This window comes from Bufo gargarizans, chromosome 9 (assembly GCF_014858855.1).
Source record: "Bufo gargarizans isolate SCDJY-AF-19 chromosome 9, ASM1485885v1, whole genome shotgun sequence".
In the NCBI taxonomy this organism is placed as follows: Eukaryota; Metazoa; Chordata; class Amphibia; order Anura; family Bufonidae; genus Bufo; species Bufo gargarizans.
The window spans coordinates 81,128,148-81,154,362 of record NC_058088.1 but is presented as its reverse complement, the minus strand read 5'-3'; the positions used below and the strand labels follow the sequence as shown (position 1 = coordinate 81,154,362).

At 43.0% G+C, this 26,215-nt stretch overlaps 1 protein-coding gene across 1 annotated transcript in view; it reads right to left on the bottom strand.

The window, feature by feature from the left end:
- Nucleotides 1-3,632: 3,632 nt before the first annotated feature.
- The window catches only part of LONRF3 (LON peptidase N-terminal domain and ring finger 3), a 35,137-nt gene continuing 12,554 nt past the window's right edge, over nucleotides 3,633-26,215 (bottom strand). Inside the window, exons 2-12 of the mRNA XM_044306020.1 lie at nucleotides 24,075-24,193; nucleotides 21,767-21,889; nucleotides 21,294-21,443; nucleotides 19,885-20,128; nucleotides 18,668-18,755; nucleotides 16,715-16,829; nucleotides 15,569-15,690; nucleotides 14,970-15,128; nucleotides 9,984-10,146; nucleotides 6,525-6,674; nucleotides 3,633-4,095 (exon numbers count right to left, since the gene is read on the bottom strand). Of these exons, the coding sequence (XP_044161955.1) occupies nucleotides 3,937-4,095; nucleotides 6,525-6,674; nucleotides 9,984-10,146; nucleotides 14,970-15,128; nucleotides 15,569-15,690; nucleotides 16,715-16,829; nucleotides 18,668-18,755; nucleotides 19,885-20,128; nucleotides 21,294-21,443; nucleotides 21,767-21,889; nucleotides 24,075-24,193 (1,592 nt within the window). The 3' untranslated portion in view covers nucleotides 3,633-3,936. The remainder of the gene's footprint in view (nucleotides 4,096-6,524; nucleotides 6,675-9,983; nucleotides 10,147-14,969; nucleotides 15,129-15,568; nucleotides 15,691-16,714; nucleotides 16,830-18,667; nucleotides 18,756-19,884; nucleotides 20,129-21,293; nucleotides 21,444-21,766; nucleotides 21,890-24,074; nucleotides 24,194-26,215) is intronic.

Below are 26,215 nucleotides of genomic sequence, written 5' to 3'. Positions count from 1 at the left end.
CTGCACAGATCCTGTAACCCTTTGCCACTCCTCAGTTCCTGTGTCTCCTGACTAGTGCCATGTAAAGATCTTGTGAAACCCTCAAGACTGCCTCTGACCTTGAAGCTATGCGGGCAGGTGGGTTCTCGGTTGGCCTGGTTTCGTCTGGAAGTTTTTTTCTCCTTTCTTCTTCCTTGAGTTCATACCAACACCTCCTGGTTCAGGATCCCAAGCTTGTCCTGGATCGGTATGAAATGAATGGTACAGTTTCGGTTAGCTCATCTTTGATGTCCATGCTTGCCGTGTGCCAGTGCTGTCAGCTTGGCTCAGTTTCTTACATATACCTTGTAGACATTCCGGAGTTAGTTGTTTATCATATTATAACAATAAAGCTCTTGGGAATAAACTGCAATGGGGGTCTACAGTAGATTTTTACTCAGTGTAGTGGTTATATATGATGTTACAATAAATTTATCTGGTTTAGAGCGAGTAACTTTTACACAATGGTACTTACCATATAGACTAGGCTTAGAGGTAAAGGGCATCCTTTTTATGGGCGATGTCTAATAAGACAATTTATTCTTCCTCTAATTAAGTATTTAAATGGGTTGTCCGGGTTGAGAGCTAAACCCGCCCATACCCTTATTTTCAGACCGGCAGACCCCCTGAGACTAGCATCGGAGCATCTCATGCTTCGATGCGCTCCCTTGCCCTGCTCTAAATCACGCAGGGCACAGGCTCTTTTGTTTATCATAACACACTGCCAGGCGGAAACTTCCACCCGGCAGTGTGTTCGGTGACATCACCGGCTCGGATGGGCATGCTTTAGCGGTGCCCTAGGCGTTTTACTGGCTAGGGCAGCACTAAAGCCCGCCCATCAGTGCCGGTGACATCACCGGCCTCCTGGCAGCTCCATGGAGAGCCCCGGTACGTCATCGGATCTCCAAGAAATGCCTTTGCCCTGTGCAATTTAGCGCAGGGCAAAGAAGTCAGGGGAGCTGCCGGGGTGAAAATGGAGGTATGTCCGGGTTCAGCTCTAAGTCTATAAACAGATGTAGGTCTGTTGATCAAGGATGCAGATAAAGAAACATTTCAGAGTTACGAATGGGTTCACAAATTCTGTCACCAAGATTTAGTTTTCTGGCAGAATCAAAAAGTTGCTGTCTCAGGTTTATTTCTGATTCTATAAAATGGTATTTTTTATCTAATGGTAAATATCTGATATACAGCATGGGGTCAGAGGTCATTATACCCAGCATGGGTAATTATACCCCATGCTGGGTATAATTACCAGCTGTTGATTCAGTTACATATTTATTCCCAGAGAATTCTTGTACAGTCACTCAGAATTGAGAAAGCTCGTTGGAAGAACGAGTGAAACGTTTTCAAGAAATCTACAATACGTCCAGTTGCCTTGATTTATTCTTTACAGATATGTGTAAGTGTGCATACTGAGAATTGTAGTTTCACAGCAGTTGGAGTGCTAAAGGTTGCTGATCCCTGGTCTAGAGCCTTTCACTTCAGGGAATGTGATAACTGGACCTCCTCAGAGTCACTTTAGTCCATAGGTAAACCCAATCCCCTTGGAGACTAGAGATTTTGCCCTTTGTGCCATTTCCTCTCCATACTGCCTCCCAGAAACACATTCACGTGAAATACTATTGAAGGAAAGTTTAACAGTCTTCAGAGTACAAGAATCTCTTATGAGAAGCTACCTGATCTATTTCACCTGGTGCCGCCTACATTACCTCTTCCCCTCCTGAACTGACCAATCTCTCCCTTCTTACCCCCTTTATTTCATTCTACTTCTGCCTCTACACTATAATGAGTGTTCATAAGCTGTTAGTAGTTCAGAGATAAAAGTTATCAGATGATGGCACAAAGTGAAAGTGAAGGGAAGATGCTCATAGCTAGGCTAAAACTTAGATCTTTGTGACAATTTTTGTTATATATAGATAAATTGAAGAAGAAAAAAAAAAGATTCTTAGCTCAAAATGGGTAAAATGCAAATCAATCACAAAAAAAAAATGCCCCCAAAGGTGTTCATAGCCTTTAAGGTACCACTGTGGCTTTCATCATTGGATTCTGTAATAGGCATGGGGAGTTGTTATAACAATGGAGTTTGCCCATGTTCAGATAATTTTAGAAAGTTACCGTATTTTTCACTTTATAAGACACACTTTCCCCCCTCCCAAAAGTGTGGGGGGAAATGGTTGTGCGTCTTATAAAGCAAATACTAGTGAGCCCTTCAATTATGGAAGCGTTCACTAGTATACATTAGGTGTCGGGAGAGGGGAGTGAAGTGCTGCGAGCACTTCCTGTACTCACCCTCCCTGGGGCCACGGGCGCACTGTTCTGACCGCATACAGCGCCAGGACCTAGTGAGCACACTATGACCCGACACTGCATGAAGTCAGGTGACTGTGCAGCACCGACCAGAGAAGACAGGTGAGTGCGACTTCTAAATAGACCGCCGGACTCAAAGTGGAGCCGCGGCGCAGGAGAGGTAAGAGAAGTTTTTTTATTTTCGGGTCTGATCTGAGGTCTGATGGGGGTCTGAAATGGAGGGCTGATATGAGGTCTGAAGAGGGTCTTATATAAAGGTCTCATGTAATGTCCTGTTATGGGGGTGTGATGTAATGTCTTATTTCCCTCCTTTAAAACCTGGGGTGCGTCTTAGGCTACTTTCACACTGGCGTTTTGGCTTTCCGTTTGCGAGATCCGTTCAGGGCTCTCACAAGCGGTCCAAAACGGATCAGTTTTGCCCTAATGCATTCTGAATGGAAAAGGATCCGCTCAGAATGCATCAGTTTGCCTCCGTTCCGTCTCCATTCTGCTTTGGAGGCAGACATCAAAACGCTGCTTTCAGCGTTTTGGTGTCCGTCTGACGAAACCGAACCAAACTGATCCGTTCTGACACACAATGTAAGCCAATGGGGACGAATCAGTTTTCACTGACACAACAGAAAACGGATACGTCCTCCATTGATTTTCAATGGTGTTCAAGACGGATCTGTCTTGGCTATGTTAAAGATAATTCAAACGGATCTGTTCTGAACAGATGACAACGGTTGTATTATCTGAACGGATCCGTCTGTGCAAATCTATGATGGATCCGCACCAAACGCAAGTGTGAATGTAGCCTTATCAGCAGGTGCGTCTTATAAAGCGAAAAATATGGTAATCTCTCGGGTTTATTGATTGCTTTGGTTACTCTCATGTATTGTAGCTGGAAGTCCAGACCAGGACACAGATCACAGCAGAGATTGATTAGTGCTTTGTCTTTTTTTTTTTTTTTTTTTAAAGGGGTTGTCCAGAGGGGAAATATTTTTCGTAAAATGTTCAGAAAGGTGTAAAAAAATAATAATAATGATTGAAGGATTGATACTCGTTCCAAAAATCAATTGACCACTTTTTTCTGCGGCGAGTTATTCTAGCGTAAATATTCAGACAGGACCATAGACCTATCCTGACTTCTTGCAATGTCCTTCCTTACAAAATAAATACATTTAAAGCGCACAAAGTCAATGTAACTGGAGAAGTGTTTCTTTTTTTTTTTTGTTCTTTTCTTAAATTATAACAAATCTCCAACAACAGGAAATAAATATAGCGATTAACATTTTTCACCGTTAATGAAGCACATCAAGCAGGAGAAATGGTAATGAAAAAATAAATTATTAAACATAATGATGATCACAAATCTGTACATCTCTGTAAAAACTTTGATTTTGTATAACAAAACTTTATCAAAATTTGGAGTTCCAAAGAAAATATCTGTATACTGCATTTGATATAAAAGGCGTCCAGGTTTAGCACTGTTCTCATTCATCAGTTGGAAAAAAAATTGCAAATAAGTTAACTTGATGGTCTGAAGTCCTTGCAATTTGTAACGTGACATACATTTTCCGGCATGTACAATATGTATGCACTTGATGGAATGTAATTAAATACAATGGGTTATCGTGTTCGTGTACGACACATAAAGAGTAGGACACGCCGGATGCTGGTTAAGCGATCCTTCAGTGATGTCATAGCTAGAAAAGGGAGCTGTGCTCTGCTCTCAAGAGGAAGAACAGCCAGAATCCACCAGCACCATGCAGGACCATTGGGGTTTGCCTGGAAAAGACAAGGATATGAAAAGATATGAATGTGATTATGTTCTGCAATCTACATAATATTAACTATGGCAGGGCTGACCAAACTGCGACTCTCCAGCTGTTGTAAAACTACAATTCCCACCATGCCCTGCTGTAGGCTGTCTTGGCATGCTGGGAGTTGTAGTTTTGCAACAGCTGGAGAGCTGCAGGTTGGCCAGCCCTGCACTATGGTATTAAATGACCACTTTCCCAGCTGGTAATATCTGAAACCAAACATTCTGTGATCAGTTTAAGTCAACTGGTTATAACACAGATTACTCAGATTGCTGAGAGGTATAAAAAAAAAGTTAATGTGTGACCATTCTGCAATTACCAGAGTGTTTAAAAGAGGTTATCTGAGAAATAATATTGGTATCAATATAACTTGAGCAGGGGCCCGAGTCCCAGCACTCCTGCTGATCAGCTGCTTCGGGCAGCTACAGCTCTCACTGTAGCTCTTGTAAGTGTGGCAGCCTCCGGGACACGTACCAAGTACAGCGCTGTACATCATATAGCGGCTGTGCTTGGTATTGCAGCTCAGCTGACTTGATTAAGCCATGTGACAGAAGTACAGTGACATCACATGGCCTAGAAAGAGGCCGCAGCGCTCATGGACCGCTGGCCTCTTCTAACAGCTGATCGGTGGTGGTCCCTGGAGTCGGATTCTCACTGATCTGATACTAATGACCTATCCTCACGATAAGTAATTAATATTAATTCCTAGATAACCCTTTTAATATGACACATAATGGGGAAATAACGTGACCTAACTGACCATGGAATGACTTGAGGGTGAAGCTCTGGAGCAGGCAGAAGGAGAACCCCAGCACTTGTGAATTGTTCTAGATCAAAAGTTTTTAAAGGGGGTTTTCTGGGAGTAAAATATTGCTGACTTATCCTCAGGATAGGTCATCAATATCTGATTGGTTGGGGGTCTGACTCCTGGCTCCCCTGCCAATCAACAGTGTGTTTGAAGAGGCTGCGGTGCTCCGGTGAGCACTGCAGACTCTTTCTAAGCCAGTTACGTCACAATTATTGGTCAAATGGCCTATGTGCAGCTCAGTCCCATTTAGTTAAATGGTTCTAGCCTGACATACTAAGCACAGCTGCTATACAATGTACGCGCTGTGATTGGCAGGCTGTGAGGAGGCAAAATTACTCAGCGGAGCCTCTTCATACAGCTTATCAGCAGTTGTGACACGCAAGATAAGATATTGATGACCTATCCTGAGGACAAGTCATCAATATTGTAGTCCAGGTTCCTGCATAGTCAGGTCGTCTGGCCCTCTAAATCAAGAAGGAGAGTTGAGGACTGGCTGAGGAAGCAGGAGGAGCAAGAGTACATAGAGTGGCTTGGACCCACCCTCAGGGCACTTAAAGAGGACCTTTCATCGGTCCAAACATTGTGAACTAAGTATCACGATCTGTATAGCGGCGCCCAGGGATCTCACTGCACTTACCATTATCGCTGGGCGCCGCTCAGTTCTCCTGCTATGCCCTCCGGTATGTTCGCTCACTTGGTTATAGTAGGCGGAGACTTAGGGGACTTGGTTATAGTAGGCGGAGACTGCCCTTGTTCTCCTGGGCGTCTCCTTCTCCCAGGCTGTAGCGTTGGCCAATCGCAGCGCAGAGCTCACAGCCTGGGAGAAGGAGACACCAGTCTCTGCCCAGTATAACCAAGTGAGCGAACATACCGGAGGGCATAGCAGGAGAACGGAGCGGCGCCCAGGGATAATAGTAAGTGCAGTGAGATCTCTGGGCGCCGCTGTATATATTATGACAGTTCACAATGTTTGGACCGATGAAAGGTCCTCTTTAACTGTTCATTTACCTATGGATTGAGGGGACTTTTTGTTTCCAAAATGAAGCAACGAATCCCTAACTGAAAAGTATTACAAGGCATTGTGTCTGGTTTAACAGTAAATTTCTTGGTAACAGATCCCTTTAAAATTTTCAAAGGGTGGATTAAGACAGCCTGGATGTCGGGCTGATTATTGGGAAGGAACGTTCCTACAAACACTCATTCCTGATAATCGGCCTGTCTAAAGGTGCCACAGATCACCTGATGAACATGTTCTGTCTGCATTTTTTGAGGCCCCGCAGAAATTAATAAGCCAGAGTGCAATCTGCAAATAACGCGGATCAGCAACAATAACAGTTGATGCGGTCTTCTATGTTGCCCCTGACCAGCCCACACAGAACCCAGATGGTCAGTGGACACCTGGCTGTGAAATAGAAATATAGGCTGAGAAGCCATGCCAGCCAGTGCCATACCAAATAAAATGGAAGTAATAGGCTTCCCTACTTGTGTATTGCTGCTGGGGCACAGATGATGCATTTTTCATATCTCATTCACTTAGAAACTGTTTTACGCTGAGAAAGTATCAGCATCTTATTTTACCCGTTTACCTGTAAATCATTTTCCTTAGCAGGTATAGGACCAAAATGACTCAAAATGCGACTAGTTAGTGCTGGTTTCAGTGTAGTAAACCAAGTGTAAGCTTGATCGTACACAGAATTATGCAACGCAAGCAATTCTGCATAATGTTCTCCCTGTACCTGCAAGATATGAAGTATAGGAGCATTAATCATGGTAGATCACAAAATAGTGTAACAAAAATATGAACATAGGACCGTTTTGGATACTAATAGTCAGTAACAAATAGTTAGCTGGTAACAGAATCTGTGTTTCCCTAGGAATAGCTGTTGTTCCCTATCTTGTTACGAACCTCCCCCGCATAGAGAGAAAAGCTTAAAAACGGTGTTCCCAAAGCACTGGTATGAACTAGCATCATCACCAAGTCATGAACATCGATTACTGATGAATTAATAGGCTTTTATGTAGCATAAGGCCCCATGCACACGACCATATTAGTTTTGCAGTCCGCAAAACGCAGATCAGCGAAATACAGAAGCAGTCCATGTTGCATCCGCATTTTTTGCGTAGCCATTGACTTTATTGGGTCCCCATTTTGAGGGGAGGTATAGGAAATTGTCTATCCTTTTGCGGAATGGACATACGGATGCGGAAAGCATGCGGATCATCCGTGTGCTTTCCGTATCCGTATGTCTGTTCCGCAAAAAGATAGACTATGGGGGGGGGGGGATTTATCATTAGGGGAATATTTGAAGTAAGTTTTGCTTGAGTCTGTGTTGTCGTACTTTATGCCACAATTATCAAATGCCACATGTTGTTTATCCTTAAACCTGACACTTTTGTCTACAGAATCTACTCCAGTTTTGCAAATAATAAAATGAGGATGGCACACAGATCACACGCGTATTTTGCATTGTGTGCATGATGCCTTAAACTCAACTAGGCTTGCAAAAGAAAAAATCTCCAGTACACCCATTTGTGTAAAATTAGATGGGCAATGCAAATGTAAAACCTTCACACTCTAGGTCATTCAAAAAGCAGGCAAAAGATCAAATGTACATGCACAATTAAAAAAGGCTCTTATCACGAGGTATTATATGAATACATTCAGCGCATGTGCTGGAAAGCTCTCGGCAGCTATGCCAAACATATTCGGCTTGTGCCAAAGGAGAGTCATTTCAACATGTGATTTCCCACATAGGGTTATTTTCTGTAAAAGCTTACTGTGTAGTATAGATTTTTTACAAGTGGAGATTTTTTTGGTGTGTTTTAGACACAAAGTGAAGCAGCAGATATTGTTAGAGAAAGTGCGAGAAAATTGTTTTAAAGGCGTTGTCTGACTTCAGCAAATGAAATGTATCTTGTAGGCAAAGTTAAAGGGGTTTTCTGAGATGTTAAAGGGAATCTGTCACCAGGTTTGACCATATTAAGCTCTCACCATTGCCATGTTTAATAAAATACCTTATTTCCTGCAGTGGTTTTGTTTCTTATATTCATGCTTTCATTTTGCTAAAAAAGCGATCTTTGTGTTATGCCAATGAACCCTGAAGGTGCCCAGAGGGGCGTTATTCTTAACCCTTTGAGCCCAGTAATGCCCCCCTGCAGTGCCTACACCGCCTTTATTTAGAGCCCAAGCACGCCTCCTCGCTATGCAATATCGTCCCACACCCTAGTTTAACGGCGGCACCCCCTCTGCTACGTCAGCTAATTCATTCAAGCCACGCACCTGGAATCTTCAGTTTGTCCGGCTGAATTCTCACGCAGGCGCAGTACCGTCTACTGCCTGTGCGATCCAATTGCTCAAAAGTGTCACTGGGCATGCGCCAAGCCCAGTGACATTTTCTTATCGCTGCTGCCTTCAGGAGCGGTTGGATTGCACAGGCGCAGGCAGTAGGCGGAACTGCGCCTGCATGAGATTTCAGCCGAACGAACTGAAGATTCCAGGTGCGTGGCTTGAATGAATTAGCTGATGTAGCAGAGGGTGCGGCACCGTTAAACTAGGGTGTGGGACGATACTGCATAGCGAGGAGGCGTGCTTGGGCTCTAATTAAAGGAGGTCTAGGCACTGCAGGGGGGCGTTACTGGTCCCAGAGCGTGAAGAATAACGCCCCTCTGGGCACCTTCAGGGTTCATTAGCATAATACAAAGATCGCTTTTTTAGCAAAATGAAAGCACGAATATAAGAAAGAAAACCACTGCAGGAGATGAAGTATTTTATTAAACTTTCCAATGGTGAGCGCTTAATATGGTCAAATGAGGTGACAGATTCCCTTTAAAGAGTAACTTAAAGGGGTTATCCCATCTTAGACAATGGGGGCATATCGCTAGGATATGCCCCCATTGTCTGATAGGTGCGGGTCCCACCGCTGGGACCCGCACCTACAAGGAGAATGGAGCAGAGAAAGTGGAGGAGGGCGCACTGCGCATGCGCAGCCTCCCTCCGTTCATTTCTATGGAGCCGCCGAAAATAGCCGAGTGCGGTGCGCTCCCATTCACTTCAATGGGAGAGGCGGGGAGCTGTGCCTGGTGGTGGACGGACCCTGGGAAACCCGGGGTCCTCCAGCCACAACTCTCCCCGGCTCCGTTCTCGTTGTAGGTGCATCCTAGCGATATGCCCCCATTGTCTAAGATGGGATAACCCCTTTAACTTTTATACAAGTGGTTTTTAAACTCTTCTAAATTGATACATTTTGTAATATACTTTATTGATGAACTATGTTGTTTTGCAACTTTAAAAGTTTAAGTTGATAATACCGCTTCTTAAAATCATCATTCCCGTACAGCACTGGCTTGTCAGCACTGTACGGTGTACAGATTTCTGCTGCTAGTGGAAAACTCTGCACAGGAGGGAGCACAGATCGCTGTCCTGCCTGTGCTCCCCCCAAGCTAAATCTGTCACAGCACATCGGTACCCTGTGCCCTGTACCAATGTGCTCTGCCAGGTTTTAGCTGTGGGCTCCTGTCTGTGCGTGCATTCCTCTCAGCTCAAGGCTCTCATACCAATGTGGTATAGAGAGCTTTGAGCTGAGAGGAGCACAGGCACAGACAGGAGCCCGCTCCGATCAGCCTCTTTGCACCAAGATCGGGGGGAGCTGTTCGGTTGCTGTGGCAGCCTTGGTCCCTCTGAAGCAGCCTGCCACAGCAATGTTCCTATGGAGCCCTGCCAGACTGCAATGGTAAATTTTGGCAATCTGTGGGAGAAGCAGTCAGATGATCGCATGTCAAAGTCCCTAAGGGAGACTGGATCCCTTTTTTTTATACAACCGCATCCGAGTAAGAGACAAATTAAGGAGAACTTGTGACAAGATGTGAAATACAAGTGGTGACCCACCACAGCCAGTGATTGGCCGAGCAGGCATTTCCTGTCTGTCAAGAAAGGAAGTAAAGACAAGAGGGGATCCAGGCCACCAATTTTTTCCCCCACTAGAAAATCCCTTAAATGTATAAAATACACTTGCTGCCCTATGTCTAAAGGTATATACAGTACTTACTTTTTCATCTTCTATATACTCTATGTCAGCTGTGTTATATCCATCTCGTTGACTGTGTCGAATGACCTTAAATCTCCTTTTACCAATACTATCCACTACAGAACGGCCATCAGCAAAGAACTCTACATTTCTGATCTCCAACATGCAGCCATAATCCGCAAACCTATAAACGGGAAGAATAACACAGTAATGAAAAGTGTCTCTAGAAAGTGTTGTGCTCCATTGTATAGCCGTATAAACAGTTCACATCACAGAGCAGCAGGGGAGATGCTTATACACCTCTAAGAATGAAGCCTTAGCCTAATAGTTAAAGAAGGGGTCTTCTGAGACTTTTATACTGATGACCTTTGCGCTAGACAGGTCATCAGTATCTGATTGGTGTGAGACCACTGTTTGAGAAGGCACTGGTGCTCGCAGTAGCGCCATGGCCTTCTCTCAGCTCACCCGGCACAGCGCCGTACATTGTATAGTGAGTGTGCTTGGTATCACGCTCAGCCCCATTCACTGAGCTGTGTTAAGGCTATGTGACTGATGAAAGTGATGTCACATGGCCTAAGGAAAGCTGCGAAAAGACCACAACACTGCTGTGAGCACCAGTGCCTTCTCCAACCACTGATCGAAGGGGGTCCCAGGTATCGGACCCCCACCGATCAGATACGGATGACCTATCCAAAGGATAGGTCGACCCCTAGAAAAGTCTCAGAAAACCCCTTTAAACAACAGATTAATAACTGTAATATCGATCCTAGACAAATAAAAGTGACAACTGCTTGCACCACAGTGTTGTAGATTATATTTCTAAGGAACTGATTATGGTCAAATGCCTTGCTCAGTATTTCAAGACTCTTGACTACGGGGTTGGATTTATAATCTCCCTGTCCCTGGCATAAAAAAAAGTTGCAAACCTTGTGTTTGACTTTTTAAACACCACTTGTGACAAATTTTGTCGCAAGTGGCGTTTCTGCTCTGCCCTTGCTGCTTTTTGAAAAGGGGGTAAGGGCAGGGCCAGTGGGGCCATCACATTTATCCTCACTTGCACCTGTTTTCAGCAGCTACAGCAGCTCTGAGCTTCCTTAAATGTCATCCTGGAGCAAGGACAGCCAGAGGATGTGCCTAATCTATGACAAGGCCTGTGCCCCATCATAAATTAGTTACCTCCTCAGGTAGCGGAGGGGATATCAAAGACCATTGTGAAATGTGGGTCTTTGAAGAATCTCCCCCAAAGTGTCTTGAAAATTCATTACCAGATATACGTAAAATTTTAGCGTGAAGCCATGCCATCCACATTTTGTGAGCACTGATGATTATGTCATACTCTATATACATTTAAGTGACATAGTGAGCAGGGCAGGGTCACAGAGGAGACAAATGTGTTGTAATATAGGGGCATTGTCTTGTAGCTGCCAATGCCATGTGTTTAGCACAATGGGAAAATTGCTGGAAAAAGCAAAAATGTCAAAAGGATGCTTTGAGACCAATTGGAGTAGACGAGATTGGAGGAGGGGGTGAAAAAATAAAAGTTATTTAGCCTTATTCAGCTAGGCCAGGAGTATACTGTACTCACAGCTACTGTAACACAGATGTAAGTTGGGTATAACCACATAATGGCAAACTAGAAGGAACAGATGCTCAGCACTTTACTTCCCAGAATGACAACTTATCATCTTTCTACGTCACAGGAAAGGTGATAAGTGTGTTACTGCTGACATCTTTACCAATCACAAACATCTCCATAGTTCACAAGAGGAGGTTTTTGTTCCCCTACTTGAGTGAAGCAACGATCGAGCATGTGCATTGCTGCCCCATTCCAAGTCTATAGGATTTCTGGAGGTAGCCGAGCTTGGCTACTTTCTACAGTCCCATGGACTTTGAATGGAGCTGCAATGCACAAGCTCAACCGTCACTCTATTCAAGTGGGGACCACGGGGCTGGTCTTAGGAGTTGGACTTCCACTGATCAGACACTGTATAGGTTGTTATTCTGGAGCAAACCTTTTAAAGTGTAACCATCATTCTTTTTCTTTTTTTCTTTATATATATAGGGGCAGTAATACTAACCCTTTTTTTAAAATATACTTTAATTACTGAAATCGTACATTTCTGTCAGAAAAATAGCTCTAAAAGTGACCCTTTTTGAGCCTTAGCAACGCTCCTCTGTCTTCTGTTTACATATGGAGACTTCCTTAACACTGACTGTGTTATGTAAACAGAAGACAGAGGGCTGTTGCTAAGGCTCAAAATGGGTCACTTTAGAGCTATTTTTCGAATAGAAATTAGAAAATTCCAGTAATTAAAGTATATTACAAAAATGGTTAATATTATTACCCCTATACATTACAAAAAAAAAAAAGGGATGACAGTTACACTTTATGCAGCAATAGAAATAAATTATAAATTCTTATGAATAAGGTGCTAACATTTAATGGAAGCGGAGGTGCACAACCTTTGTGTTTTTTGGTTCGAGGGCCACATTGTTGGATTGTTGTACTCATAGTGGCATTTTACTGTTCAGATATAAGAATCTTATCTGTATACATTTTACAACTCCTTTAAGTCTACAATGGAGTACTGAGGGAGCGTCCAGGATGGCTGCAGACAGGACACAGTACCAGACAGCCTTAGGTTTAGTAGTACTGGTGCTGCCACCACCTCTTGCTGCCCGCTTCTTAGTCCTGCTCCTCTATTACATATTAAGCAATGCTGCAATTACTGCTCCGCACTAGTTTTGGTTTTATAAGCTAGACCAACATATACTTTGCCAAAAACCACTGGTCAGAAATATCAGATTTCTGGTGAATCAGAATAAATATTCTTGAGCTGATTCAAAAGGCAGCAGGTCTATTACAGGGGTTCTCCAGTGTGTTTTTAAAAATGGATAGAGGGCAGGGGACTGTATATATAAAATAAAAAAACAAAACAAAAAAACACTTGATCACCACTTAAATGTCCCACCACTCTTGCCCCCCGCATTGATCCCTGCTGGGCCCGCAGTGGTCAAGTGCTGTTCATTATTCATGTGGCCACTGCAGCCAATCACTGGCCTCAGCAGTCATGTTGCATTCATGCACAAGTGACCTTCTGAGGACAGCGATTGGCTGCATCAGCTGCATGAGCTGTGGAGACAGGAGTGGCAGGAACAGAAACCAACAATGCCATTCGTCATTGGCCATGGCGGGCAGAGCAGACAAGATGCGCATGTGTGTGGCATTATTTGTTGAAATTTCCATGCAGCTGTACTATCCCTGCACTACACCAACTGCGCCATCACCATTATCTTATATATGATTTCTGTTCCAAGATTGGTTCCATCCTATGTCCAGGTTTCTGACGCCCAAATGGGCGTTTCCCAGGTGCACACTGCACCTCTTAGTTTTTGCAATGGAAAGCCATGGGGGAAAGAAAGAGGAAGAGTGTGAACATGGTTTATATTGGAGGGAATGGAATATCTCCTGCAGTGCAAATTTAAGAATGCAGTGTCTGCATTGAAGACTGAGGCTACCGACAAGGCACAGGGCTGTATCATGGGGCTGAATGATGAAACAGCACATGCTCACTCTCTGTTTTTAAGGACAGTGCAACAGATTTAGGATTTCTGACACCGCTATTGGAGATGAAAAGGGCACTGGATTTACTAATCTGGTAAAACGAGAACTACTACAGTGTACTCCTTTAAAACTTAGCACTTAGATACCACAGAGGATAGTCACTTTGTGTACTGCAAATTTCTCCTACCACAGGCTGCACATACAAATGGCAAGCTGCATAGAGTTCAAGTGCTGACTATAAATATCAGACTACAACCCAAAAGCAGCACAGTTTCCCAAAAATAGATGTGATGGGTAAAATCTGACACCCAGAAGCTCATCCATAGGTTTTTGGATTTTGTTTAGGCAAAGCTATGTGCATGGAGCGTCTGTGGAGTCACACAGTGTCCCTACAACCTCACAGTACAGCTCGGTACCGTATCCTCTCCTTTAAGCAATTCTTCTGGGGGAGAATGTCTCCACGAAATTGCACAGAAGTACAGTATCTGCCCATAGATGTCATAATACAGATCCATACAACACAGATTTACACAGAGCCTAAGGCCTCTTTCAGACAGGCGTTGCGGGACAATGTGCGGGTGCATTGCGGGAACACCCGCGATTTTTCCACGCGAGTTCAAAACATTGTAATGCGTTTTGCACTCGCGTGAGAAAAATCACGCATGTTTGGTACCCAAACCCGAACTTCTTCACAGAAGTTCGGGCTTGGGATCGGTGTTCTGTAGATTGTATTATTTTCCTTTATAACATGGTTATAAGGGAAAATAATAGCATTCTGAATACAATAGTATAGTATCTGAGTACAATAGCGCTGGAGGGGTTAAAAAAAATAAAAAATAATTTAACTCACCTTAGTCCACTTGATCGCGTAGCCCGGCATCTCTTCTGTCTCCTTTGCTGAACAGGACCTGTGGTGACGTCACTCCGGTCATCACATGATCCATCACATGGTAAAAGATCATGTGATGGAACATGTGATGACCGGCGTGACGTCACCACAGGTCCTGTTCAGCAAAGGAAACAGACGAGATGCCGGGCTACGCAATCAAGGGCTACACGATTTTCACGCAACCCCATTCATTTCTATGGGGCCTGCGTTACGTGAAAAACGCACAAAATAGAGCATGCTGCGATTTATACGCAACGCATAAGTGATGCGTGAAAATCACCGCTCATGTGAACAGCCCCATAGAAATTAATGGGTCGGTATTCAGTACGGGTGCAATGCGTTCAACTCACGCATCGCATCCGCGCAGAATACTCGCCCGTGTGAAAGGGGCCTAAGGAAATAGATACTGGATTCACAAAAGCAGGCATGATACACCGGTTACACTTTACTTCTTTGTAATGGAATCATGACACTTAACATGCAGCCTATTACACAATAGTAGCAGGTATAGCTGATAAAAAGACAGTTGAAAACCTAAAATCCATTTGCTTACCCTTTAATAGAGTCTCCAATACACATGCCAAACTGCTTGGTACCAGTTTCCATGCACCTTCGAATCATCAGACGATAACAAGGTTCAAATATGTGCAGAGGACATGGGACTGTAGGGTAGGCCATGGTACACACAAATATGGGCACATTTGTGTTCAAGCTTGAAGAGAACAAGACAGGGACAATTGAGGTCAGATGAAATCACCATAAAATCTAAAAGGCTACAAAAAGGTGGATTACCCTGGTGGAAAGTAATAATGAGCTATGTATTATAGGCAGACACAACCCGATGGGAGATTTCACCTTAAAAGGTTGAAAATTTTGAATGCAACTTGTAATGATAATTTGTATAATACAGATGTAGCAAGCGCCATCCACACAAACGGTGCTCTACTCTATTCACTTAGTATTGGACTGCCGTGCTATGCAAATAGCATAGTGCACCCTTGAGCAGCAGTACATCTCTGCAGGTTGTATCTAATGTATTTACCATGATCACTCAGCTTATGTAAGCTGTAAAGGCAAAGGCGCACATAATTAGTTCACACCAGCTAGCGCACAGTTTCGTGGAAATATGGCTTTCTTTCTTCATGGACTTACTTGGAAAGTTCTGCTATTTCCTCTTCATAGACCATCTTCCGCTCTTTGAGTTCTTCAGGAAAGTATTTGGCAATGAGCTCTTCTATCAGGTCTGTTTTACAAAACGTTCTTACGGCCAGGTACTGAAAATGAACAAGGAAATATCAAAAGAAATGGAAATGATTTGTAATCTGCAAAAGTAGTGAATTTGAGAAATACTGAAGGAGCACTCGAGCATGTCTTCAATCTGGTTTAATGGAACATTACTACAACAGAAATTCCTATAAAGGAGTTTATGTTCACACCTGTGGCATATTTTATGTTCTTCTGTTCCAGTCTAGGAAGAGAAAAGTGAGGAGCACTGGATAAGGCAAAAGATCAACTGTGCCCAATATATTAAGGTTGTCAGGCTTTCATTATGGCGTCCACCATAGTTTCCATCTTTCTGACAGAGAAAATAGTTCAGCGCAGAGTTGCCAGACTCTTTAACTGAAGCTTCTAATGGAACCTCCATCTTAGATGTGAACCCAGCCTTAAGCAACAAATTCACTTGAAAATACACAAAACATTCCCGTGTTGAAAAAGCCTCTTTCTCCACTCATCAGGGTCCACACCTTCCCCCTCAACCCTCACTTAAAAAAAGCAGCAGTATGAAACACAGCAGCACTAAGCAGTGTAGCGGTTAATCTAGAGAAGGGGTGCAATCGAAAACTTACTAGAACCTTGAGCAGTACTTCTGTGGCTCTCTCTGCCTTCTGCTCCCCTCCCTCCCCATAGCCTTCTATTGGCAGCATGTTGCCTGATCACTCAGTGACGCTGAATAATTATTTTATCAATAAACTCAGAGTGAATTAACACTTTACGAGGCCAAGAGCCTGATAAGTGGAGAAAGAGGCATTTTCTCTAATAAGATATATTACAAAGTTTCTTATAGTTGCTTGTACTATTTGTTTATAATAGGTTGTTTATAATCAGAGCTATAGTGATCAGGTTCCACACTGAAATAAGGTAATCATTACTTCTTCTTTTCTGACTTGCACCAGTCCTGTGCACTTCCCCATGTAGTCACTATGTCTGACTGCTCATAACTCTATCTATTTGGTTTAGTAATGTGACATTTGCCAGTTGTTTAGCATTCACAATGCTTAAAAGTTCAAAGCAACGAACCTCACACAGGTCTTCTTTACACAATGGACACTTGGGGTTGTGGTCAAGGCATCGCTCAAGACACTTGAGGCAATATGTGTGTCCACACGGAGTAGTAACTGGTTCATATACCAACCTGAAATCAAAAGAGAAAACAACAATATCTTGCAGCAATATGATAGGTGTGTGTCTTCTCTGCAGCAAAGTATAGGTCTTTACTGAAAGGGATTCCTATGGATCAGTCCTAGAACCTTGCTCTGGCAGGAAAGCCAAGAACATATACACCATATACTCCGAACTGAATATCAAGTACATCTATGGCAATGTTAGGTGCTATTAAAGGGGTCATAGTCACGACTACAGCACAGACAGCATCGGTAACCATTTTACCTTAAAACTCTTCTTGGTCTGAATGTGAAAGTTTTTTTTGTTGCCTGAAAAGTAGAACTGGGTTAATTCCAGCTTGGTTTGTGGACTGGACACTGGGGCATTGGTTAATCCAGGGAAAAAGAGCACAATCTGCCCTTTTTAATAGAGGAAACAGCCTATGATAAGTAAGATTACATAAACTGTCTGTGAATAAGGCAGACTCCCAGTGTCTGAGTGTGCCACGAACATAGAAGCTCCTCTCTGCTCTACTTTCATAAACGTCTATATTTTAACTGAAGTGTTTGTGGACTTTCCAAATACCTGTAATAAAGATATTAAAACCCCTAAATGCTATAACATATATATATATATATATATATATATATATATATATATATATGAGGTGTTAAACAGAAATACATGTGTACTCATTACTGATCATGATGACTGTCCATAGTTCAATTATATCATCATCTTTTACTGTTAAATAATATAAGTAAGGGTGGCTTTACATGGGCAAATTTCTCACAAGCACTCACCAGTCAGTAAGAAATCTGCCCACTCTCAGCCCCACGTGTCACTGGCATATATTTGGACAGATCCCTGTGAAATTAACATTGTGGCTGCATAGACCTAGATTTAATGGGAACCTGTCATTAGTTTTCACTCCCATCAACTGCCCCCTGACTGCTATACTTGACATGTAGGTGATTCTAAAGATGTCCATGTAGGATATAAGTCATTAACCCTACTTTAAGGCCTCCATACACATGCAATAGCTGTCTTCGAACAGCTCTCCCGACTCCCTACCAGCTCCCCCGTACACATACAGTTTCAGCTTGGCCAAACGTGTATTCAGTAGGGAGGTGGAGAAAGCTGCTGCTATTTCCGGGGAGAACTATATTCATTTTGCCTGATCCTTCTCTCCCAGACATCATCTGTTGGGGAGAGCTGAGAGCTCCCCATGCACATTGGAGTGTTGGCCAAACATGCTGTTCTCTGCAGGTTTGGACAACAATACACTAATGTGTATGGGGGCCATTGAAAAAATAAGTTTTAATGTTTTGCGCATTGTATGCAAATTGGCAGCTGGGAGTAGCCACAATGCAGAAGAGTCCTTCACTCCAGTCCCTAAACAAGCCTGCTCAAAATCTGGTTCTGTTTGCTATACTCCTGGCACTTGTGAAGTAGAAGTGAACCGTACTATTGCTTGACAGGCCCACAAGAACAGGCACATGCGAGATGAAGCCGGTGAATAGTAGAGTTCACTGCGCAGGTGCTGGGAGTAGGGTGTACAGAGCATCTGAACCAGACTTGACTGGATGTAGCATGGAATGACACATGCCAATCAAACCCAGAAGGGTGTGTTTAGGGACTGATTGAAGAACTGTGGCTATGCCAACTGGACATTCCTCAGCAAATTAGCACACCACAATGTCTTTTTCTTAGGTAAGTTTCATCAGGTATATCTTACACGGGCATCTTTAGAATCATGCAGCAGCCACTAGAGGGAGCTTACTGCATACTGTTATACATTGAACTCAGTAATAAATTGTCATCCCAGGAGGTCATTTTTGGAACATTGCCATAAGAAAGACACCTTACCTCATACAGAGAGAACAGTCCAGATCTGATAGGTCAATGTAAAAGACAGACGAGTCTTGGTCCCCACTATTAGCAGACGTTGTTACATCTAGAAAGAATGAAATAAAAACCTGAATTTAGTTAACTTCCGCACTAGCTTGATGTATGCCCTCTTCATTCTCAGGTAGTGCTGATTCTATCCATGATTCATAAAAATAAGTACTTGTATTGGTATCAATCGGAAAAGTTGATGTATGCTCCTTGAGATGCCATATCACTGAGGCATAATATTAAAAGTTGACTCAACAGGAATTGTCGCGCTAATCGTAGATAGCAAGCGGCGCAGTACACAACTAGATGTAGGTATCAAGTAAAATCAGTTTTAAGTCTAGTTCAAATGAGTTTCAGGGTACACGGGACCCCTTTATGAAGTCTGTGTATCTGGCACGGACGCCAGAGGATGAGCTGCTGGAGGGCACAATCCGGCTAAGGTGCAGAAGCACATGCAGCGTCCGGGATTGTCAGCGCTCAGCTGCCCACCAGCAGCTTATCCTCTGGCGTCCAAGCCAGATACTGTACACAGACTTGATAAAGGGGTCCCTTGTACCCCGAAATGCATTTGAACTAAAAATAAAAAAATGATTTTACTTGATACCTACATTTTACTTTCTACAATTAGCTCGACAATTCCAGTCGAGCTAACTTCCAATATTATTCTTTACCCCCCCCCGGCGGTTTGGCTCCTGCCCCATGGGTTCTCGATAGTTCCGGCTGCACCGACCAGCAACTTTTCCTTCTTTCGCTCTTACTGGTGTTGTGCCCAGGACAGCACAATGCAAACAGGTGAGCACACTACATCCTCCTGTGAGGAGCACATCCTACTGTATTCACCCTATGAGCGCCTTTCTCTCTTCAGCCACATATCACTGAGGCATCCTCCCCTAGAAGCATACAGCGGCACCCCGAGTGCCAACAGCTTTATAATGCAGAGCTATGGGAGAGCTGTGTGCCTCCGGACAGGTGTCTTAAGGTCTATTTATACTGCAGTTGCAGTGTATGTTGGAGGCATGAGTTGGGAGGACTCTCCCACATATACTTCTGACATTGACCATAGGAAAAAAAAAACTAAAAAACATTACAAACCCCAAAATCTTAACTATAGACACCTATTAATTGAAAAAAAATGTATATCGTGCTATGTAATTTTTTTTGGGTGCTATACATTATGAAGGCCTCACCTTTTTTCAGAATCTTGCAGGGCCCCTCTGTTATTTTACCCTCACTTGCATCATCTGAAGACAGCTTCCTCTTTAACGTATTGGACATTAGAGGCAGCTTTAGAGACGTTTCTGTTGATGAGGTCTTCTTGTTCTCTACATCAGTTTTATGTTCTGGAGGCTGCATTAACTTCCATGAGGTTTTACATCCAGTTGGGCCAACTTCTTCTGGAAATATTATGGACTTTTTATACTCCACATTAGCCTGGTCATAAAGAGGTAAATTATTAATTTATTTGGCTTCAACACACATGCAACATTACCATTTCATGTTCAAAGGGTTTTCTCGATCACCGCCAATCACTAGAACTCGGGAAATCAGTCCCTTCACACCTGGCTATCACTGGATAGCGGATAGGTGTCTGATCAGTGGATGTCTGACCGCTGGAGACCCTAATAATCACAAGAACGAGGGCTCTGTGTGCACTGCCTCTCCATTCAACTCTATGGGACTGCTGGAGAACAGTGCCCCACCTTGAATGGGGAGCACACCACGCATCTTATCGATATGCCACAAATGTCTAGATGGGACAACCCTTCTACCATCAAACTTGTTTTATTTGGACTGTTAAGGCTCTATTTGACTGCCCGATTTCCGGGCCAATTATTGGGGACTAGCGTTCATATGAGTGCCCGTTCCCAATAATTGGCAGCCAATCACCTGATCAACAAGCAAACGCTTATTCACCAGGTGATGGGCATCTTCCATAAGGATAAAAGATGCCCAATTATCGGCAGCACATCGATAGATGAATGAAGGGGGGGGGGGACCAGTCTTCCCGCATTGTTTGCATCATCCTGTGTAATCACTGCCAGTATGTTGGGTAGTGTAATATAGCCGGCATTGTTCTGTCACTCTTTGAAATCCAAGGTGCTTTCTAAGCCTTTACTTAGAAAGCGGTGGGCACCCCTGGATGTCAGAGTGACAGAACAATGCCTGCTGCTTTTGGAAGAACCTTCTTTCAATCTTTCAGACTTTACGCTGCATGTAATGTGCTGGTTCTCCTGGGCTGTAAGGACATGATCTCAGCATAATGAGATGAATTGTCACATTGTGACTCATTGCTTTTCCTAGCTCAGTGAGCTCATCTCCTTACAGTCTCTGCTGCTGTGGATGTCTTGTTGATCTGCCAGTGGGTGATATAAAACCTCTGGGATATACCAATGATCTCACCGGCTAATAATAATAATAGAAGACTGGGTGCAGTAGAGAGAGAAAACCCTAGTCCTGAGCCTGTAATCTCCCACTTACTGATCTACAGCGCTACAGAAGGTGTTGGCGCTATGTGTATATAGATTAATAACATAATATTCTGTAAGAAACAACATATGAAAAAAAAATCATAATGAATGCAAATCTTGTTACTCACCCTATATAAACTCTGGGTGTTACTGCTGTAGTCTGAGGTGCTTTGTGAATTCATAAGACTTCCCTTCGTCCGTGATGGATGTGGCATCATCTGCAGGATATCTGGAAAGTCTCCCTGACTGTGTCCAGGACTTAACATGTTAAGCAGCAGCTGTGGGAAGGATTGGATAATAATGCATTTATTAAAATGAACATTTACATAAATATGTGTGCACCTATTTGGAATGTAGGATACAGCAGTAATCTCTTATTAGGCACCATTCACACAAATCCGTCACATATTCCGCGGTGGAAATCCCTCCGGTTTTGCAGACCCACTGAATAGAGCTAAATGGTGGCAGAGATACTGCAGAAGAGCTGATTGGTGGGGGTGCAGGATGTCGGACTCCCAAAGACAAGATAGCGATGGCCTATCATATTATTAGTGGGGTTTACTGACAATGTGTATGGGTAGAAACATCATTCTTACATTACCTTCTGTGCTTCTAATTTCGCCCTCTTGTTCCCAGAATCAAGTACGAGACAATAAAGGAATTCTTTTAAAGCATCTTCAGGTTTTCCCAGGTTGACCAGTGCTTGTGCTTTCCTCAGATGCCCCTATATTTAATAAAAAATAAAAAATAAAAAAAAATAAAGAAAGAAAGAACTATGGATTACAATTTAGCAGATCTATGTGAAAGTACATGCTATCACTGCACTCATGAGAAAATTTAAAGGGGGTTCCTAGCACCCTGATGGTATGTCCACAAGGCAAATTCAGAGGCAGAACGATCACTAGCAGATTACTAGCTGAAAACTGGTTGGTTTTAGTGGCAGATTTCTAATTTGGTGGAGGTTTTAGGCCACCTGCAGGTCAGTGCACATAAGATCGGCACAAATTTCCGTGCGGATTAGATGTGGTTTGGCCGCAGATCTCACTCTATTGAAACGGGTGAAATCCACAGCTATAATCACAACCATAAAGGACATGCTGCGGATTTGGAAATTAGCGTTATGTCATAGACTTTGATCGTACTGTACTATACTGTGTTTTTTTTGCATGGGAAAACTGCATGTATTCCACAACGTGTGCAGACGGTCTTAGAGGAGTTTTTACAAGAGTATTAGAAGAGTATTAGGTTGAGGTTCCTCTGCTTAGTCATTGACTCCTATGAAATCCTCAATCAAATCTGCTTCCAAGCATGACTTTTCTCAAGTGTTTAAAATCAGCTACTGAAAAATCCTTTACCATTTCACACATTGTGCACAAGGTGGAGTTTTTAACACTAAAGTCAATGGGGAAACTGTTGGGGAGTTTTGAATTCTGGATTTAGCGGCTGCAAAACCCGTTTTCCGCTGCTGAATCAGTGGCAGATTAGTGGAAGATTTCAGCCATGTGAACATACCCTGAAACTCACTGCAGTTCAGAGCTAAATGTAAAGAGGTGGTCTAATCAGAGATCCAATTTACCAAGGTCCCGCTCCTAGCAATTCCAGAAATCAGCTTATTTTGCAGAGAGAAGGATCAAAAGGATCACATGCATGACCTCTCTCTACTGGCAGCTGGAGGCAGCCAGGATTTTACTGACTATGGCTATGCAGGGTCATCGCTAACGCTGGGCAACAGGTGAACAAGCCCAGCACCTCGGATTTCCGGGCAACCGCCTCTTTCAACTAAATCTGTGTCCTCAGGATGCAGACAGGGGCGGATTGGCCATAGACCTTACAGGGAAATGTCCTGGTGGGCCAATGCCCAGGAGGTCGCCCAAACTGCTGTGATCTGCATCTCACCTCCGAAGCCCACTTCTCCATATCTTATTCAGACAACTGGAGGAGAAGGAGGAGACAGATGGGACAGAATTTTGCCCTGCCTTTTGTCAATTTGGACCCCGCTACAACATGAGGCAACTTTTAGTTTTTTTTGTCCAGGGCCACTTTAAGTTCCCAGTCCGTCCCTGGATGCAGATGCTGCTGGATACAGTTGGATAGTATGGTGGAGCAGGGTGCCGTCAGATTCTTGCTCTCCCATTCTATCTCACAGGCTACAGGCCACTTTAAAGGGGTTCTCCAGGAATTAAGAAAATGAAAATACTTAAATATTACTTTATTATAAATATATTCCTAAATATCTTCCATTAGATATAATGGTTCATTTCTTCTAGGGAGCAATCATCAGGGAAAATAAAATGGCCGCCATCCTTTTAGTACACACAACCTGTCTTGATCACACATGAGGACAAGTTACTTCACAGCACTGAGCTAGGGAGCTGTCTCCTCCTCCTCTCTGCTCGTCAGGGATTATGATCCTGAATACAGATGATAAGACCTTTAGCTGAATCTCTGTAGGAATGGAGTTCATGAGGAGACATGAAGTACAGAGAGGAGGTGGGGATGTGGCTAATGAGGGGCAGCTCTTGTTATGCAGTCTATCTATCCTAGACCACCATGTATCATGAATATCAACACTAATAACCTTCACCACTCTAGACCACCAAAGATCACACATATTAACCTCTAAGTCACTCTGACCCTAGGCATATTACAGGAGTACTATCCACCTGCCTACTCAAAAATGTTGGGGGACATGAAAGAAGTTGGCCAAGTGAGTATAATCAATTTTCCATCTTCCTGGCACCATTGCACTTAGAAACCCCCTTTAAAAATTAAGTGTTAGCCCCCAGTATTATGTTGTATTGTATACCAAACCTTGATACGTTCTAATGTTGTTTAGTAGTAGAAATTATCAGTTTCTGCCCTTAATAGTATGCATGTGATTATAGAAATGAAGTTTCCTGAGTACTTACTTTTAGCCAATGTGGCTGCAGCTTGCAAGCAATTTCAGCATCAGTGAGTGCCAGCTCATAGGACTTCAGACTGAGGTGAATCATAGAACGGTTGCTATACAGTAAATGGTCAAGTGAAACTGCAACAAAAAGCAACAGCAAAATCTGACATTAATGGGAGCGAACACAGGAGTTGCTGCACTATTAGAATAATTGTATATAAGATTTTATTATTTAAATGAGTTATTCTTGCATGTCCTAACATTGAGTACAATCATCTCGAAAGCTGATAAAACCCAACTGTTAACCATACTCATGCTAAAACACAAGGCCACCAGACAGAAAAATGTGGATTAATAGACTTCGATTGGTCTGGTTTGGAAAAAACAATTCTTAAATACCCTATTAGAGAATTCTGCATTCAAGTAATAAGCATTTATGGCACTGGACTCCTGCTCTCCAAAAAGTTCTCCGACTTGACCTGTAGGCAGGATAAATTATGTTCGGTTTAGAATTTTATGATCCTCCTAACAAATAAGGTTGTCCATAATAGACATCCACTTCAACCTGTCTTTACCTCCTGACCAACAAGATTTGCATGGTCAACTCTATACAAAGTTTTTCTGTTCAGCATTAGATAGATTGCTCACATAGTCTTTGCTGGCGGCATCGAGAAGTGCTGGCTGATCACTTTTTCCAGGACATTTAGCACTTCAAAAGCAAAAAAAACTAATAGTTGAAAGATTATAATGAGAGTTGCTGATATCATTCGCTTACTGTATATGAATGTTTCTGCAAAAACGCTCAGCGATTAGCTATTATCAAATGCCCAATAACAGATTTACATCTTGGACCAGATTTAAATGGAAGGCCATCATGGTTTAATTGCTAAGAATTCTCTAGCGCATTTTAATAATCTGTTAACCAGAATAAGTGCCCTCAGGTGGTCGGAAGATTTCATATACATACCCAAGTATATCAAAGTGGCTAGGTCAGTAACGATGTTAACAGAATGGAAGCTCATTAAGTTCCAATTAGCATTTTTCCATTACAGTATATGTTCCAGCAGAGTAGTCATTTGGGAAGGAAAGTCCATTTACAATTTATAAAATTAAGTGGGTCTTCATTGTGTCTATGCCATGAGACATGTGTCTCAGAACAAGCAAAGTGAACTCTAGTCAGAGGACAGGAATTGGTCCACACTGGGGCTCCTTAAATCTCAACCTTCTTTATCCTCAAGGAAGTTATGTTCTCAGTATGCATGGATGAGAACTCAAAGTAGGGCAAAAGTTTGGATTTAAAACCTTTTTCATTGAACAGCAAGACAGGACAGGAGTGAATTAAACTTGTATTCTTTATATAACTTACGGCGCAGTGCTAACCTGGAACTTTTAAAAATGAGCCATCTTCTCAGTGCTAGCCCAATGTTCCCTCTTGGATGGCGCTTCCAAAAGTAACACCCAAGGCTGGGTTTACATGGAGAATTTCTGAAGCAGTTTTGAGTCATCAGAAAAAATGCGCTGGAAAAGCTGCATGTGTTTTTACAACTTTTTTTTTTGCGGATCCATTGTAATAATGCCTATCCTCGTCCGCAAACTACAAAAAAAATAGGACATGCACTATTTTTTTTTTGCGGGGCAACGGAACGGACATACTGATGTGGACAGCACACGGTGTTGAAATGAATGGGTCCGCATCCTATCCGCAAAAAAAAACAAAAACGGAATGGACACGGAAACAAAATACGGTCGTCTGCATGAGGCCTAAGGGCTCATGCACATGACTGTGGTTTTGGTCCACTTTTTTGCGGATTGGATGCGGACCCATTCACTTCAATGGGGCCGCAAAAAAATGTGGGCAGCATGCTGTGTGCTGTCCGCATCTGTATGTCTATTCCATTTGCAGACAAGGATAGGGCAGTTTTACAGACGGTAGGACGTTCCGTTCTGCAAAAAGCGGACTGCACACAGCCAGTATCAGTGTTTTGTGGACCGCAAAAATGCCTATGCCATTTGCATGAGCCCTAACCGAGAAGCAGAAAGAGGTTCCCTTTAGGAAATATCTGTGAAGGGTTGGACGGTACTCTCCTCAATGGTTGGGCTGTGATAAAAAGCTGGTCAAGTCATGCTGCAGTCAAGTCACCACTGAACCAAGTCGTTGTG